Source organism: Kuraishia capsulata, genomic scaffold (genome assembly GCF_000576695.1).
Source record: "Kuraishia capsulata CBS 1993 genomic scaffold, Kuraishia_capsulata_scaffold_1, whole genome shotgun sequence".
Classification (NCBI taxonomy): Eukaryota; Fungi; Ascomycota; class Pichiomycetes; order Pichiales; family Pichiaceae; genus Kuraishia; species Kuraishia capsulata.
The window spans coordinates 469,093-486,144 of NW_019172950.1; the positions used below are offsets into that span (position 1 = coordinate 469,093).

Genomic DNA, 17,052 nt, shown 5'->3' on the forward strand with positions numbered 1-17,052 from the left:
GAAAGGAACTCAGACAACCCCGACGAAAAATTCAAAGTTTATACTGAGGGCGTATGGTCGCCAGTCCTATGTCCCGCCATTGATAGAGCCTATAGTACATTATCTTCATGGAGAGAAAGCGTCTAAAGCGCAAAGCCGAATCCACAAAAGACAGCAGACTTGACGAATGCTAAAATGCAACCCATCGCGAAATCTTTGACTTCCCCATTGAAAATTCATGCTCGAATGTGATTGCTGTTAAAGGCAAGCTTTCACAACAGCTCATAAGCGCAAATTATCTATCAGAAATCATACTACAGGCTATTCGACCCAATTGTTGAGACAGTTGAAGTGTTTAGAGTGTTATGAGACATTAAGCAGCTTCGTTAACTCAGAGACCATCGAAATATTCCACATTATAAAGGAAACCTGTTCTGCTACAGAGGCTTCTGTCTGATCCAAATGAAAAAAGAAGGTTCAAAGTCTCTCTTTATAGATCCTAAGGTCTATAGCGATTCTAGTATCTCGATTAATAGGTCTTGTTTATGATATCATGAGTAAGACTGATACACTATACTGCGGTGGTATTATAAATCAATTTTAACGTCCAGTTGTTGTCTGTGATTATTGAAACGCATTACCAAAGCCATAATTAGACGGACAGAATTTCTCAATCGCGCGAGTAACAGGCTACGAGAGCAGAATTCTCTAAGAGATGCTCTGAAGGCTGCAGCCTTTTGGAACATGGCAGGTGTTCCGCAAAATCAATTCTTCGATGCTGAGCGTTCTCATCTATCGAGATCTATAGAGGCAGGTGGATGCCTCTAGTCTTATTTTGCCAGTTCATTTTAGGTATATCCGTGACACATATCAATGCGATGCGAGGTTAGAGTTTTTGCGGAGATACTATGCTGACTCTCACGTCGGATTTTTCTTTGCTTTGCTATCTTGAGTACTAATTTTATAAATGATCGAGGTTGATATTAAGAATGTTCAACTGAATGTATATGAAAGCGGTTGTATCACTAACTATTTCTCTGCTTTCATATAGTTTTTGATTATCTGAGATTAGTGTTTAATGTTTTGCGGTTGGTTTCAGCATTTTGACAGTAATTTTAGTGAGGGAATCTTGAGCGTAATCTAAATCTATCAAGATTTGAGGCGGATCCCTCACCGAAGGTTAGGTGTTTTGATCTGCCGCTCCAAGGGATCTTTTGAATGATTATGCTCGGGATGCAAGCCTAAGCCTTTTTAGATTGCTATGAGCTTTGTTGGGCTTTCTTCAAGAGCGCTGTTTCAAAATAGAGTTTTGATGATTTTTTATATAGACTAGTCTCCGTAATAAGAGCTCTCTGAATTTTCCATATATTGTATCGCGTGGTTCACACTTGCTGGAGGGATTTTTTTGGTATTTTACATGTCTTGGGAATTTTTGGCACATGGTAGGCTCTTTGTTAATGTTTTGGTTTTGCAAGCGTTTTTTTTACATTTTTTACATTTTTTGGATTGAGTTAGTCTTCTGTTTGGCCTTCACGAATCTGTTTTCCTGAAGGAAGGGGAGGGATCAAGGTCTCGAAGGGGATTTCGAGTTTCGTTTCTCCTGGCTGCAAAGATATAGGAGTTTTTTTGTTTTTTCGATCGTCAACTTTCTGACAAATCGCGACGAGTGGTGAATCGTACAGAATATAGGACGATGAGAATTGGGATCCCACTCAATATGTGCGAAGAGGCCAATAGTTCAGATAGGCTTCCCAAGCCTATATGGGCTTTTAGTATCTTGACTGATATTTGATCCTTAGTGGAAAAGGGGTCTTCTGGATTAGTTGACTGCGCAACCTACATTATCATTTCCTCGTCTTTACCATATCGTGGAAATTCAGTTTCGTTGCAGTTCATTATTTATACGTTATTGTTTCTGTTTTCTTTCAATGTTTTCTTTTTCGTAAAATTCCACTCTTTGCGCTACTCCGACCCTTTGCTTGTAGCGAGTCAAAATCTTCCATGACGATATTCATTTTATCATTAGAGCCTTTTACCACGTTATCCCCATCTTGTTTATTTTCTTCTGACAAATAGGTCTTTCCATCATCGACCTCCTGCACACTTTGAAACACGGTCTCCGAATAAGGCTTCTGATGTTTCTTCTTTCGTATTTTGAAAGGTGTGGTGCTGATGTTTTTGTTAAACCCAAACTTTGATACTTGTGAGTGAAGAGAGTTCCTTTCAGCAGACTGCCTCAAAGAACGATCGCTAAATCCGCTTTTGGGTTTCCCTATTCTTTTTGACTTGCCTTGTTTGATGCTAAGCGGTTCAATAGCAACAAAGCTTCTACCTGTGCCCATCAACTTAAAGTCGGATGGCTCCAGAAATTCACCACCAAGTTGGGAGCGTGCTGCTTGAACAGCATCAATGACCAAAGCTTTCTCGGGTGTGGCTGTTTGACAACCAATTGGCGAGGTAGAAAAAGGAGAAAATCGGATAAACGATGCAGCTTCATGTTGTGGTTCAACTTCAGACCGAACGCTCAGGACTGATTCCGAGGGGGTTGCTGCATTTGCAAAGTGGTGATGTGCAAAACGGTCAACTTCCATTACTGCAGCCGCAACATCTGCAGATGTAGATGAGGATGAGTTGAACCCATCTGCACTGACAAGTTTATCTCTGTCCAAAGATGAAAACAAAGTATTTTGAGCTTCATCTATTGACGGGTCGATATTAATATCCATGTTAATATACCAACTCAAAATATGCTAAGAGGTCATGATAGGAGAGAATCTTGGAGAGTGAGCCTGCTTATTTGATAGTCTCTTCTGAAGATGGGGCATTGTGGTAGTGTGTGACTCATAAAGTTTGTATGCAAAATTTGGGATTGTTTTTCTCGCCACCTCTTTGGAACGCCAGGGATCAGAACACTTGAAAGGGTACTCACTCCTAACCATCAGATCGGTTTGTTTACATTTAACGCATCTCCTTGTGCATCAAGTGACCATACGAATTTTTTACGATGGATGAAACTGAAGCTGTTTTACAAGCGTCAGAAGTTTGGAATGAACATCTTAAAGAAGAAGCAAGGGCTGAAAATGTCGAAACTAATGAAGCAATTACACCAGAGCCAACACTGATCACGGATCAAGGAGGAGCACAGCATCCGGATCATCACGTCTTGGGTGTATGCTCAAGATGCAAAAAAACTTTTATCCAGTCCCTTGATAAATTCTTCAGATTGTGTTCACATTGCCGTGAATTGCAGAGAGAAAGGTCAAAAAGATGGCAAATGCGCACGAAGGAAAAGGTAGGTGCTTGCAGAAGATGTGGTGTCGATATTGATGGCAACAACGATCAATTTGTTCTATGTGCCTCGTGCCGTATGAATCTGCGAGCTAGGAAGTCCACTCGAGCGGTACAAGGTAAATGTGTGCATTGTTCAGGGCCAAACGATTCGAGGTTTCAGTATAAGGTTTGCTCCAGATGTCGTCAAAATGACAAGATCAGAAGATCGAATTTAGAAAGGCAAGGTGCCTGCAATAGATGTGCGAAGCCGTTGGAAGGAGAAGACAAAGACCGCAAGGTGTGTTCCAAGTGCCGTACAAGAAAGAAGAGGGGTTCCGTAAAGACCCCTGGTTCAAAGAAAGAGGATGACTCTCTACAAGCAGACGGCAGTTCGAGCCTGTCTCACGCAGCCATCGTTGCTGCCGCTGCCGCTGTGATGGCAAATGAGCAGCCCATTTCGCTAAATATTTCAGACAACATCCAGCACTTTTTGCCTGGAGAGTCCAAAGATGATGCGCACAATACAAACGAGTCTTGTGTCAAGTGCGGTGAGACCCTCACCATTGAAGATGTCAATCTCAATCCTGGTTCAAATATTTGTGCCAAGTGTTTGGAGAGTGAAAATAATTTGTTCATGAATCCAGAAGCCGAAGATATCACCTCCAAACGTTAAATTGAATGTTATATGATCAAAGAGGACGGTGACCAAAACTTTGTATTTTTTTGCACGACTAAATTTGATTGTCTCTGCATTTTTCTTTAGTTATTTTCCGAATCTACGCAGATCGATTTTTATAGCAGACACTATCTCATTTTTTAATAGCAATACAAATGGAGATCGGACTTGAGTAATTTTGTACAGAATCTCCTAATAGGACCATTTAAGTAAGTGCGCATGCAGGTGGTTCTTCCGCATGTGCCGGGGTTGTGCGGAATCCTATTGGTATTAGCACATTCTAGATGTTGTTTAAGTTATAAGCGGAATTTACGGATCTTTACATGTGTATACATATATACCACCGTTATCGGTTACTTTCAAAAAAAGTTCTAGGAACCGCTGTGACGTTGCGTCAAACTAAGAACTCTTTTTTGAGAGAAAAGATCAAGCAGCTCACTCTAGACATTGTCAAGCTCTTCCTGGCCTTCCGTCTGTGGATCAACCTACCATCTAGTCGAACAAGAACAAGAACAACTCTGCAACATACTAGCAAAATGACTTCCAAGAAAGTTTTGGGAACACCTTTGAGCAGTTTTATCTGCCGTCTCGAATCTTGGGTCCGTGCTTACTACTTTTTATGTCCCTACTATGTGATGTCTACGGGTGAAGCGATTTCATTGCACATTTTCACCATTATTGCAGTTGCAATATCGGTCTATTACACCGGAGGATTTTTCTGCAGACTTTGGAGTATTGTCTGGAGAATTCTAACTAATGACAGGTTCCAGACTGTGGTAGATTGCACGATAGACTGGCTATTTTTCAATGCAAGCACTTCTTTATCTCACTTCACGTGGGGAAACACCACTAATGAATACCCAATTGATGTTTCTTCAGTTCAAGAAAGGCCATGGGTTCATTGAGTTAAACTTCCGTTTCATGGCATCTTATTAGCCATTACCTATGAGTTGGAAGTTTTCTAATGTTTTCCAAAAAACACCACAAAACATGAATTTATGACTTTACGAATGGCATTTCTCATACTATAAAAATCTTCTAATCCGATTTGAGACATGCAAGATGTTCTTGCTAATTAACCCTTATTTAGCATGAGTTTTATAATTCCCAGATAAATATAGCAAGCTTTCAAGTTCGTCTTTGTATAACTTGGTTGAGACTCTAAAGTTGGCTCGGCTCGGCTGGTTCTAAGGATTGCGGCGATAAGCCAGAGAGTGCACGCTCTAGAAGATCTGTAAAAGAAGAGTGCGGTTGAAGCTTTGTGGCGTTTATCAGGTACTGCGCAGACACACCATGTATTAAATGCAGTATCTACTCGATGAGAGGCGTTTCGGCAATCTTTCGACTCCGGATTTCTTGAGAATCCAAACAGAGTCAGTCTATCCTAGAATCAGGCATTCCTCAAGGCATTTCCCAAGCAAGATGGCAAATGCTGTCAACACCATTGACGTGGACAGACGAGATTGCCAATTCCTACTTTCTGGAGGCTCAGATTCGAGCATTCATTTATTCAAATGTGACTCAGGCGCATTACAAGAGGTATCATCAATACCGCGGAAGGTGGCTCATGACTTTGGTGTATCGCATGTCTCGTGGTGGCCGCAGGATGCTGGGATGTTTGTATCCTCTTCCTTCGATCATAAAATCAAGGTCTGGGATACGAGTACACTCGAAGATGTTTACAGTTTTGACATAGGATCAAGAATATACAATTTTGATATATCTGACTCCAACTCCCAGCCGCTATTAGCATGTGGCAACGACACCCCAATGATCCGACTACTTGACTTGAGGAGCACAAGCACGTCTCACACTCTTTCAGGCCACAAAGGAAGAGTTCTTGCTGTGAAATGGTCTCCAACAAACTCCAATATTTTGGCCTCGGGTGGAATTGATGGGAATGTCCGGCTTTGGGATGTGCGGAGGGGAAACAGTTGCATTTACGACTTCAACGCCAATGATACTATAGAAGATGACACCAGCGAAAGCTTCGCCATCAAGCGAAGGAAACTGTCAGAGGATAACAGAGCCCATGATGGCGCTGTCAATGGTCTCCTTTTCAATGAAAGTGGAAACAAAATAGTCACTTGCGGATTGGATGAGAAAATCAGAGTTTGGGATTTAACCTCTCCCTCAAGACCGCTGAACGAACTGGTCAATTTTGGGCCTCTTGTCAGAAACAAGTTTTCACAGCATTTGGAAATGGCATTGAGTCCTCGTACTGAGACCGAAATGCAGTTTTTGTGGTTTCCCAACGACAATGGAGAAATTCTTGTCTTTCGAGTAATCGATGGTAAACTGATTGCCAGATTATCCCAAGGCTCAGACGCGAAGAGGGTTACATGCGTAAAGTACGGTGGGAATCGAAGCTGCCGATATTTCTCGGGGAATTTAGACGGGAGCTTGAATATATGGTCAGAAGGGTTGGCTTCGAAGGACCGTCCAGGAAAAATTCAGCTTCAACAGGCAGGCGAGACTGAAGAAGCAAAAAGTACGTCTCAAACTATGGAGCCAGACATTTTGAACCGAATACAGGCCGAAATTGAGGCCAAGAAATTGGTGAATAGCTCCGGGTATTCGAGAATAAACTGAGAAAGTGCCATTTTTCTGAGAAAACTAGCGATTGTAAAAATATTTCAAATTCATTATTGCATGAAATTAAAACTTTAAATATTTCACCTGCCTTTCGCGACGCGGTGGCCCAGCTCGAATATGCGTGCACTTTCGAACTGACATAAAAATTTCGCGAGGCCAAGATGCGTTAGATTTCACCTGAGACTCAGAACTCACTACAACACACCAAGGTGGATAGCTGAAAATGATAAGGCTACAAGTATATATTGTTCCTCCGAGCTCACGCCACCTTGGACTTCAGAAACAGATTGCTGCAAAACAGAGCCTGGCGCCTAATGCTTCAGGAGACACGCGAGATGTTTCAGTGCTCGCTAGCCAGCAGGGGTTCTCGGACAACCAGCCCAGCGTCTTGAATCTCAGTGGGTTTGATCCATGGCAGGAAAGCCACAGTCGCAGCAGCAGATTTGCAGAGTTCGAGATGCTGGGTATGAGGAAATTCCTCCATATAACGGTGAGAGATGTCACACTAGAACAGTTAGCTGCCGAGATCAATGAGAGATCTTGTAGAATCTACCCCGATCTCGACGAACTTGATATCTGGAAGATTCAGGATTCGAAGGGTTGCGATTTGGATTCCGAGTATCTTGTTTGGCAAGTCTTTGATAATAATGACTCGGCCATAGTACTGACGCACAACGAACTGAGGCCGTCACCCCATCGATTCGAGCGCAGTGTATCTGTCACGGAGACACAACGAAAGGATCAGGATTCTTCAATTCCCGGACTCATACACTTAAATGTGGAGAAAACCAGAAGAAAGAGCTCTGTGAAGTCCTTTCCTGGTGAACTGACCAATGGTTTCGAGGATAATAGCAACTCAGACGATGTGCCCTTTTCGAGAATCACGAACGGGAATAGACTATTACGCAATGGGTTTAAAGACGGTGTTCTGGATATGTCGACGCCTGTGGGAAACTTCAAGAGTGTCCCACACTTTTCAGAATCCATAGCTTCCAGGGCCAACGGGGAGATCCCAGATCTACACAACTCTGAAATTCCAGTGAAAAAGAACGGGAGCAGGCCCAATGAAAAATCCAGAATAACTTCTGGTATGCTTGCAGCGGAGCCTCAGCCAGATTTGACGCTTGAGCTGGAAGCTGAGGAGGTTCCGCAAGGTGTGAGTGTTGCGTCAAAGGAGGACATCACCAAGAAGGTCTTACCAGATCTCTTGCCTACAGACATCCCATACGAAGAGAGTCCTTCTGAGAATGGATTAGTCACGGAAGAGAGCGGAGACGATGTTTATATTAGTGCCCGCGAGGCCGATGTTGAGCCCAGCTCACCCTCCGTGTCCAAGAAGAAAAGGCAGCTGAGCAATGAAAAGGGCGATTTTCTAGCTCCCAAAAGAGTTCAATTGAGATCAGTGACTCTTCAGAAAAACAGTATACAGAGTTCTATCCAGAATGACGTTTCTATTTCTGCTTCCCCCGAGGAGTCAGCCTCCCCTCTTCCTGCTCAGTCCCCAGAACCAATCCATAATACGGAAGTCCTGAGCAACACCCCCGAAAAAAAAGAAAATAATCCAGAGCTGGAGAGTTTACTTCAAAATGATATCAAAGAGGAACAAAGGGCAAGAGAAAGGGCAATTGAGGTGGAAAAGATGATACTAAAGATATCCAAGGAGAACCCCGGACACCATCTGCGTCGGTTCATTCACCCAACTGCAGGTATTGTTCTTGATGAGAACTCGGGCGAAGAAAATCCCGAGGAGTCTGCTCAATTGACTCAAATTGATAAGGCGTCAAAGCCTGAAGTGTCACAACCTTCTGCTGCCGACGTAAACAGCTCTGGAAGCGACAGCGACAGCGCAGAGGACTCCGACAGTGAGGAAAATTCAACCGACAGAAATGAAGACACTCCGCTCAGAGTGCCTGTTGCTGTATCGGCCCCGAAAACTAGAGGCAGCAAAAATGCTGTTTCGAAAGCCAAACAAAATAGTTCTCAGCTTCCACACGAGGAGGATGAATCTCTCAACCTGGTTGATCCCTTACTTGTGCAATCTCAGTCTGAATCAACAACGCCGCAACAAATACAACCACAGAGGAAAAAATTAGCTTCATTGCCCAGTTTGGAGGGATTACGCAAACGCGGCGTGCCTACAGTTCGCGACTCAACGAACGAGTCACTGGCTAATCTGACTCCTTCATCTCAAAAGGTTGCCCCAACCAAACCCGTTTCTCCACAGACAGATTCCTCAGATTCAGACGAATCAGAAAGTGACGATGACGACAGCGATTCTTCAGATGATTCTTCAGATAATGACGAGGCGTCTTCCAAAGAAGACTCAAAGTTCATCGACCTAAAGAAAGCTAAACTAGCGCTACGCAAAACGAGGGCCAAGAAAAACTCTGGTTTTCAAGACCTTATGAAAGATGCAAAAAAAACATGATGGCTTATCGATGTATAACTATTTTAACCATGAAGGCTCCTCAGCAAGGCTGCTAACGTTGCTGCTGGCCTTCTACAAAAGCTAATGCCTCAGATCTATCAATATCCGAAACCGTAGAAACCTTATCGCTGAAAGTCACTCCAAAGAACTTGTCGGCAACCTGGAGCATCTCGGGTCTAAACGTTGTACAGATGAACTGTGCACCATCGTCAGCCAATTGGTGAATAAGTCTGGCAACAGACGTTCTGTACTGGGCATCCAGATTAGCATCGATTTCATCGAAGAGATAAAAGGGAGCAGGATCGCAGTTCTGAATGGCAAGGATGAGGGTAATAGCACATAACGATTTCTGCCCCCCAGATAGTTGCTCAATGCGTTGTTGTTCATTCTCTTTGGAATTGAACGAAACAGAAATCGACACCCCAGTGAAAGATTCGGAGCTCTCGTCATTTCCCTTTTGGATTATCAAGGAACCAACACCAGCTGGAACCAACTTAGAGAAGATGTTTGAGAATTCTCGCGAAACATTTTCAAAAGTTCTGACAATCGCATTCTCTTTTCTCTGCTCGAGAATAGCAACAAGTTCTTCAATGGAACTTTTGGCTGTGTCAAGCTCTGACCTTCTTTCCACAAGATCATCCCTTTGTTTGGTAAATGTCAAGTACTGCTCTAGAGCTTTTTTGTTGACGTGACCGTACTGTTTCAGCATCTGATTCGCTTCATTTAAGCGTCTAAGTAGCACATCGGATGAACTATCTCTGAATGAACCAAAAGCTTCCTCTGGTAAAGCCCCCAATTCGCGAATCTTTTTGTTGATTTCGTCTCTGCGACCGACAAGGGCAACCTTTTTGCTTAAATGCTTTTCAGATACCTGTCCCAAGCTTTCGAGTTTTCTCAGCCTGGCTTTTTGGCTTTCGTCTATCTTCCGCAGACTCTCCGTCTTAGAAGAAATCTCTGCTTCAATCTCTTCTAGTTTCTCCTGGAAGCTCGAGTTGGTTGTCTCAAACTCCTGAAGTTGTTCTTGCAAAAGCGAGAGCGATTGCGTAAGATTTGCCAATTCGCTTGACTCCTCCGGAATGTTTCGAGTCAGTTTCTCCACCTGGGAAGTCATTTTCTTCATTCTAGGATAGAAGTTCTGCTCCAATTCAATCTTGATCGTGGAGTACTCCAACTCAGTTTGGCTGAGAATATCAGTAGTGACATCAAGCTCTTTTTCAATTGCCGGAATTTTCGTGCTCATGCTTTTCAGCTCAGCGAGTTCAGCACTGGACAGAGACTGGGAAAAGTTTGACTGCAACTCTGTCGCCTTTTCAAGACGTTGGGTGTCCAGCACCTTTATAGAGTCGTTAGCCAGAGCAAGTTGACTTTTCAAGAGCACGTTTTCCGAATCCAAACGTGATTTGTCGTTATGCAAAGTTGATATCTCGAGCATAACTGAATCTCTTTGGTTCTCTAGTGCATCTGTGAGTTTTCTTTGCTTGGAAATCTCATCGTTAAACCGGTTTAGTTCCACATCCTTGGAAGAGAGTTTTTGTTGGATTTCTTCCAACTTCAACTTCGTTGCTTCATATTCCGTCTTCCACTTCTTCAAACTATACAGATAGTCAATGCGCGACTTCTTGAACTCTCTAAATCCACCCGACAACACACCCCTTCTGTCACAGATGTCTCCATCAAGGGTAACTGAATTTAGGGAATATTCTTGAGCCAACTGGCTTCCTCTCTCCAAAGATATACACACCACAGTTCTGGAAAAAATCTGCTCCACAGCCGGAGCAAGGTAGTCCTCGAAGGCGATTTTCTTGATCAGAGGGACACAGTCATTAGAAGAGGGATACTGTACTGTCTGAGGTTTCAAGCGATTCAAAGGCATGAACGTCACTCTTCCTGCCTTTTCTCTCGTTAGTTCCTCCATAAGGATACCTGCAGTTCTGTCTGTATCCACCACAACGTTGAACAGAGAATTTCCCCCAACTACTTCGGCTGCCATTTTGTACTTGTCACTTACCTCGATCAGTTCACCCAAAGTGCCATAAACACCACTCAAGTCAAGTTGACTGGTAATTCTCCTAACTGACTCAAGTCCTTGAGCAAGCGACCTATCCATGGTTCCATTGATATCCTGTTGAGCACTGCTGATTTCCTGATCATAAGAGATCAGAATATTTGAAAGTCTGCTTTCATCGCGCCATAATGCTTTACGCTCGTCCGAAAGAAGATCAAAAGACTGCTTCGTGCTCTTCAGAACAGCTTCAGCTTGACTCAGTTTCGCCTTGACAGAATCTGGACCCTCATTCAACTGAGTTTCTAGGATGGCTTCCTGTTCAGTGACACTCTGTATATGAAGCTCCTTTTCTTTCTGAGACTTCCTTAGAGCATCGCGTTCTGCCTGTTTCGCAGCTAAATTCTTGTCGATAAGCTCAATCTCTGACCTAAGCCACATATCTCTCTCGGCCTTATTCTGAAACTGTAGCGACCTGCCCCGCTTTGAAAACAAGGTTCTTTCTTGCGCGCGCAAAATGCTAAGTTGAGTTTTCAAAGTAGATTCTTTCTCTGACATATCATCCAGAGTGGGTGTGAGTTCCTGCAGCTTCCTTTCCCTTTTCTGTATGCTTTTCTTCAGTGCCGAGAGAGTTTCGTTATCAGTAATTCTCTGCGAGTCTGCAATTGCATCCGAGTTTTTCCAGTCCTCTACCTTAACTTTGAGTTCTGCTATTCTGCTCAGCAGCTCTCTGATTTCCGCGTCGTTCTCGGACTTGTCAATTTCAATGAGTTTTCTGTTTGAATTTAAGTCGGAGATCTGGTTCTGCAGTTTTTTTGCAAGCTTTTCTCTCTCTTCGAGTTTCTGCACAAGGTCGTTGGAACCATCGAGGGCATGAGAATGCTTGTCCTCAATGCTAGTAATAGTGTCACTCACAGAAATGAGTTCTCTATCAAAGATATTGAATTCCAAAGCTTTCTTGAGATTGTTGTACTTCTCAAAGTTTTTCAAATCATCCTTCTCAAGATCCAAGTCTTCAAGACGATTTTCGATGAATTCGAGCATTTCATCAATCTTTTCTTTCCTTTTCAAGGAATTCGTCATTTCTTTCTGCGATTCTTTGAGCTTTGTCTCAAAGACTTTAGCGCCCGCGACCTCTTTCAACAACTGAAGTCTTTCTGTGTCTTTTGCATTTGTCAAAGATGTGATTCTTCCTTGGGGTACAATATAGTACGGATTAGACCTAGAAAAACCAGCTGTTTCCAGCAAATTCATCATATCAGTTCTTGTTGTGCCTTTAGAGTCCAAAGAGTAATCATCTTTCTTCAAACCAATAGTTCTCCGGATTGTAACCTCATCTTTATCAATGGGAAATCGGCGATCAGTGTTATCAAACACTATCTCCACGTACGCAGACATCACCGTTCCAGAGCCTTCATGAATAAGACTCTGTCTCTCTTCCCTTGACATGTGACTATAGGCGTCAGAGAGAACAAACCGGATAGCTGCAAAAAAGTTTGACTTTCCAGATCCATTTCTGCCCACGACGACATTATGCTTGGGAGATAGATCTTCAACAATAGTTGTGTTTTTGTAGGTTTTGAAGCCTTGAATCGCGATCTCAATCGGAGTTAGTATGAAATATTAAACTACTTCAAATTATCTTTCTTACCCTCTTTATGTGCATGTTTGGTCTTTGTAGAGAAAAGAATTACTAGCTTGTAATTTGGTGCGTCTGGTTTTTGGAGCAATACGCGTCAGTCGCGTTTGCCCTAAATCAGGTGGCAGACGTGCGGCTGAAAATAGGCAAACACTACCATACACAGCACTTCGAAAATGCAAAGATTGGTATTCCTTGTAATGATTGGAATTTATTTAAACGTGATTCGAAAAAAAAACCGTGTGAAGAAGACTTGGTAGCATGAGCCTCGTGTTTTTTTTCACAATAATAGGACTTGAGTATAAAGCTTCATAACAAGCTCTTCTAGACTTACGAAGGTCTGTGATACTTTACCTCAACGAATGGCATCTTGCTGACAACAGCTTCCCTCTTTTTGCCTCTAATCTCAATCAGGATCTTGGTTCCAATTTTGTTGAATGGTTTGTCAAGAAGTGCCTGACCAACATTTCCACCGAGCGTAGGACTAGGAGAGCCAGAAGCGATAACACCCACTCTCTTTTCAGGGTCTTCGAAAGAGAACACTGAGTTTCCCTCTCTTGGAGATGGACCCTTGGAAGTGATTCCAACTCTCTTAAAAGTGACACTCTTTGGATTTTCGAGTTGACTCAGGATCTTTTTTGCTCCATTAAAACCGTTCACATCTGAACGGCGAGACTTTCCAACCAGCCAGTTCAGAGAAGACTCAATGGGAGTGGTAGCTTCATTCATTTCATGGCCATAGAGACACATACCAGCCTCCAGCCTCAACGAATCACGAGCAGCCAAACCAATTGGCTTGACCACATCTGAAAGCTCCAGGAGAGCACTTGCAAACTCTCTTGCAGCGTCATCAACAGGAATGGAGATTTCGAAACCATCCTCTCCGGTGTACCCAGCTCTGGAAACGTGCACCTTGTCTGGGAGGAACCCCTTCAACGCAACAAAGTCACTCGTGCCGAAATACAGACTCGAGAGATCATAATCAGTAAACTTTTGAAGTACCTGAGCAGCTTTTGGACCCTGTAGAGCAAGAAGAGCTCCTTCGAAGGTTGAATGGGAAACAGAGTCAAATGCACCAGAACTCAACTCCTTCTCAATGAAGGCAAGGTCTCCAGCACGACAACCAGCATTGGTAACGATGTAGAAACTGTCATCACCATGTTTGTTAATTATACAGTCATCCACAATACCACCGTTATCATTCAAAAGACAACTCAGAGTTCCCGTCATGGGCGGCAGAGAGTACAGATCGGATGGGGTAATCTTCTGCAAGAAGTCTGTAGCTCCTGGACCCGAGACTTTGTGCTGGAGCATATGAGATACGTCGAACAAACCAGCATTTGTTCTTGTCCACTTGTGAGATTCTATGTGTGATTGACCCTTGTAGAGAACGGGCATAGCAAAGCCAGCATATGGTACGATCGTTGCCCCGTAGTCTACGTGCAAGTCGTAGAGTGGGGTCTTGATAAGGTCTGCCTTGCTGGCTGTAGAGTAGAAACGCGCAACCGTGTTCTTGTGTAGTGAACCCCTGAATGCGATCATTACGAATGAAACCCTGAGAATTGAGGGAAAAAACAAAAAACAAAATCCCCACGTTGAGGAATACCTCTAATTTTAAAAGTTTACAGACAGGTAGTGTGAATTAGACTCTGCCTCCAACACTGCCGGCAGAGTCACATCCCAGGATGACTCTGCCTAAGCCGCGATAAGAATCTCGAGCGGCGCTGAAAAATTCAGAACCACGTTCATAAAAAAAAGCCTAAAAACAAAACAGTCTATTGTGAATTACCAATAATCAAAATGAATGTATAAACTAGATTAATCTAGAACAAAATCTCACGCCGTAGCTTTGAATGTGAGCAGTTTTGTATTCATCAAATGCTCAAGTAGGCAGAGATAGCCTCTTCAGTCTTCGCAACCATCTCTCTATATTGCTGCTGGGATCTGGCCTGATCAAGGAAGACCTTGTACTTGGTATTCAAAAGCTTGCGGTCAGGATCGTTCTCGGAGGAAGGATTGATCACTCTGCCCATTCCCGATAGGGACTCCATCACCTTCCATAGCTTATCACCAGACCTTTCGGTTTTCTCCTCAGGCTTCATTGGAGTCAATCCCCTCAATCTAGAAGACCCACTAGCAGATCTCATACGGCGCTGAGCAAATTTGTCATTAACCTTCTGCTGGGTACCTGCCTTGGAACCAAATTCAATTATTTCCTCTTCATCAGAGTCCGGGTCGGAGGGATCAACAGGTGGGAATCCCAACTGTTTGTTCTCGTCCTCAATAGGGGTCATGACTGGGAATGGGTAACCACCAGTACTGTTGTTGACACCTGGTGCCATTGCTGAAATTGAAGTCATGGAAGCTGTAGCCGATGGAGCAGTGTATGGAGAAGGCGGTTCTTCAGCATTGACTGATTTGATGGAATTTCTTCTGGAAACAGAGCTTCCAGCCGGTTTGCCCTTTTTGATCGCATCTTCGGCAGCAACAGCTCCGAGCATAGCAGCACCAAAGACAACACTAGCGTCGATGTAACGAGGAATGATGATTGGCAAACCAGTACAGTCAGCCAACAGTCTCATCAACAAACCGTTTCTACATTGGCCTCCGCTCATGAAGATACAGCTGATGTTGTGTCCTGCCTTTTCCATTTGAGTGATGATATGACGAGTCTGTTGGCCAATAAACTCACATGCACCCAAGTAAAGGATTGCCAAAGAGTCCAACGACGAGTCCATTGACTGTCCAATGATAGAGGCTCTCATGTGTGGATCGGCGATTGGGGAACGATTTCCGTGGAAGTCACCATAGAAAAATAGGTTTCTGGCCAAGGAGACCACAGACCTTTCGCCTTTGGTCTTTTTCAAGTTCTCCAGTCTCGAGTTTAAGAAATCAAATCTCGATAGCCCAGAAGCTTCGGAAGAAACGCCCAGCTCAGCGTACGCCGGATGAGTAGATAGAACGTGAGCTAGAAGAGCTCCAGTGCACGATTGACCACCTTCAGCCAGCCAAAAGTTCTTTGCCATGACATCACGGTATGGACCCCAAACACCATCAACAAAAATTGGGTCTTTGGACATAGCAATGTGACAAGTAGAGGTACCTGCCACGGCTGCTAAACGGCCACAAGCTCTATCAACGCCCTCAACCTCCTTATCCTGAGCAACCAAAGAAGGAACTGGGGTTTCAGTGGTTGCTGCCACAGTACCGATCCAACCAGCATAAGCATCAATGACACCCGAAGCAACATAACAGCCGGTGGTGAGGCCCAACTCTTCAGCAGAAGCTTCGCTTAAAGGACCCACGGTGTCTCCAGCACAGAGATACTCACCATTCTTTCCCGGAATTCCACCCAGCTTCTTGAAGTCATCCGCAACCAGTTCGGGCAAGTCCACTTTATTCAGGAATTCTGCAGACCATCCATGAACAGACCCATCAACTCCCTGGGGAACAAATCCCTGCTTACAGACAACCGAGCAGAAAGACCTGGTTTCTTTGGAAGTGGCCTTATGGGTCAAATAATCTGCCAAATCGTAAAACTTGCACTTTTTGAAGAGACTCTCGCCATTTTCAGTCGGCATGTTGTTCTTCAACCACTTCATCTTGGGTAACTCCATCTCGATGGACATCTTACCACCAACATACTTTAGCGATTTGTCGTTGGTGGCATTGATTTCATCTGTTTCAGATTCAGCACGGTGGTCCATCCAGAGGATGATATTTTCCTCATGGTCGTTGAAATCTGGACCAACAGCCATTGGGAGATCAGTTTCTTCATTGATGGAGACGAGAGAGCAGGTAGCATCAAAACCAATTCCCATCACCAACGAAGGGTCAATTCGTGACTGGGAAAGAGCTGTTTTGACACAGTAACAAATGCTTTCCCAGATTTCAGTTGAGTTTTGAGTGATGTGGTTTGGCTTGATTTCGTGCCTGGTAATGGGTCTTTCGGCTAAACCCAGAATGGCTCCGGTTTGGTCAACAATAGCGGCTCTAGCAGAGCCTGTGCCAACATCGACACCGACATAAAACACAGGGATTTCGTCACTGTGAAGCTGGGCGAATGAGATGTGGTGGGGGCTCGTGAACGATCTATGGGAAGCGATCTGTAGATGAGTGCTTGAAAGGCCCATGGTTTGGAAGTTTGTGATGAAATTGCTTGAAGGGTTTGCTTGAAGAGTTTTTTTCAACGTCTAAAAATAAGAAAACAGCAAATAGTATCAAAACCCTGATCAAAACCAAATTTATCAGCTGAATAATACAATATCTGGATGGACGAACAGAACACCTCACGCATTTATCTGCCCCGGATTTGAATGCTTGTCACAGGCGCGAGAGCAATGGAATACCGCTTTGAGTTTCCCACTACTCCCAAACGGGAAGGGTAACCGTCAGCATCAACCTACGGAACTGCTTCTACTTCTGGCGTCGTTGGATACGGTTAGAACCTCCAAGGATCTCCA

The 17,052-nt window shown here is 43.8% G+C and overlaps 8 protein-coding genes across 8 annotated transcripts; 4 read left to right on the forward strand and 4 right to left on the reverse strand.

The window, feature by feature from the left end:
- Window positions 1-1,904: 1,904 nt before the first annotated feature.
- KUCA_T00000246001 (uncharacterized protein) lies at window positions 1,905-2,705 on the reverse strand (the record flags this gene model as incomplete). The annotated part of the gene is made up of 1 exon (XM_022604767.1): window positions 1,905-2,705. One exon carries the CDS (start codon window positions 2,703-2,705, stop codon window positions 1,905-1,907), a length of 801 nt encoding a protein of 266 aa, XP_022456303.1.
- Window positions 2,706-2,983: 278 nt separating this feature from the next.
- KUCA_T00000247001 (uncharacterized protein) lies at window positions 2,984-3,922 on the forward strand (the record flags this gene model as incomplete). The annotated part of the gene is made up of 1 exon (XM_022604768.1): window positions 2,984-3,922. One exon carries the CDS (start codon window positions 2,984-2,986, stop codon window positions 3,920-3,922), a length of 939 nt encoding a protein of 312 aa, XP_022456304.1.
- Window positions 3,923-4,461: 539 nt separating this feature from the next.
- On the forward strand, window positions 4,462-4,830 carry KUCA_T00000248001 (uncharacterized protein; the record flags this gene model as incomplete). Its single annotated transcript, XM_022604769.1, has 1 exon — window positions 4,462-4,830. One exon carries the CDS (start codon window positions 4,462-4,464, stop codon window positions 4,828-4,830), a length of 369 nt encoding a protein of 122 aa, XP_022456305.1.
- Window positions 4,831-5,227: 397 nt separating this feature from the next.
- On the forward strand, window positions 5,228-6,517 carry KUCA_T00000249001 (uncharacterized protein; the record flags this gene model as incomplete). The annotated part of the gene is made up of 1 exon (XM_022604770.1): window positions 5,228-6,517. The coding sequence occupies one exon, from the start codon at window positions 5,228-5,230 to the stop codon at window positions 6,515-6,517; it is 1,290 nt and encodes a 429-aa protein (XP_022456306.1).
- A 226-nt stretch (window positions 6,518-6,743) lies between these two features.
- On the forward strand, window positions 6,744-8,948 carry KUCA_T00000250001 (uncharacterized protein; the record flags this gene model as incomplete). The annotated part of the gene is made up of 1 exon (XM_022604771.1): window positions 6,744-8,948. The coding sequence occupies one exon, from the start codon at window positions 6,744-6,746 to the stop codon at window positions 8,946-8,948; it is 2,205 nt and encodes a 734-aa protein (XP_022456307.1).
- A 52-nt stretch (window positions 8,949-9,000) lies between these two features.
- KUCA_T00000251001 (uncharacterized protein) lies at window positions 9,001-12,616 on the reverse strand (the record flags this gene model as incomplete). Its single annotated transcript, XM_022604772.1, has 2 exons — window positions 9,001-12,549; window positions 12,602-12,616. The coding sequence occupies 2 exons, from the start codon at window positions 12,614-12,616 to the stop codon at window positions 9,001-9,003; spliced, it is 3,564 nt and encodes a 1,187-aa protein (XP_022456308.1).
- A 303-nt stretch (window positions 12,617-12,919) lies between these two features.
- On the reverse strand, window positions 12,920-14,131 carry KUCA_T00000252001 (uncharacterized protein; the record flags this gene model as incomplete). Its single annotated transcript, XM_022604774.1, has 1 exon — window positions 12,920-14,131. The coding sequence occupies one exon, from the start codon at window positions 14,129-14,131 to the stop codon at window positions 12,920-12,922; it is 1,212 nt and encodes a 403-aa protein (XP_022456309.1).
- A 332-nt stretch (window positions 14,132-14,463) lies between these two features.
- On the reverse strand, window positions 14,464-16,722 carry KUCA_T00000253001 (uncharacterized protein; the record flags this gene model as incomplete). Its single annotated transcript, XM_022604775.1, has 1 exon — window positions 14,464-16,722. The coding sequence occupies one exon, from the start codon at window positions 16,720-16,722 to the stop codon at window positions 14,464-14,466; it is 2,259 nt and encodes a 752-aa protein (XP_022456310.1).
- Between the last annotated feature and the right edge of the window lie 330 nt (window positions 16,723-17,052).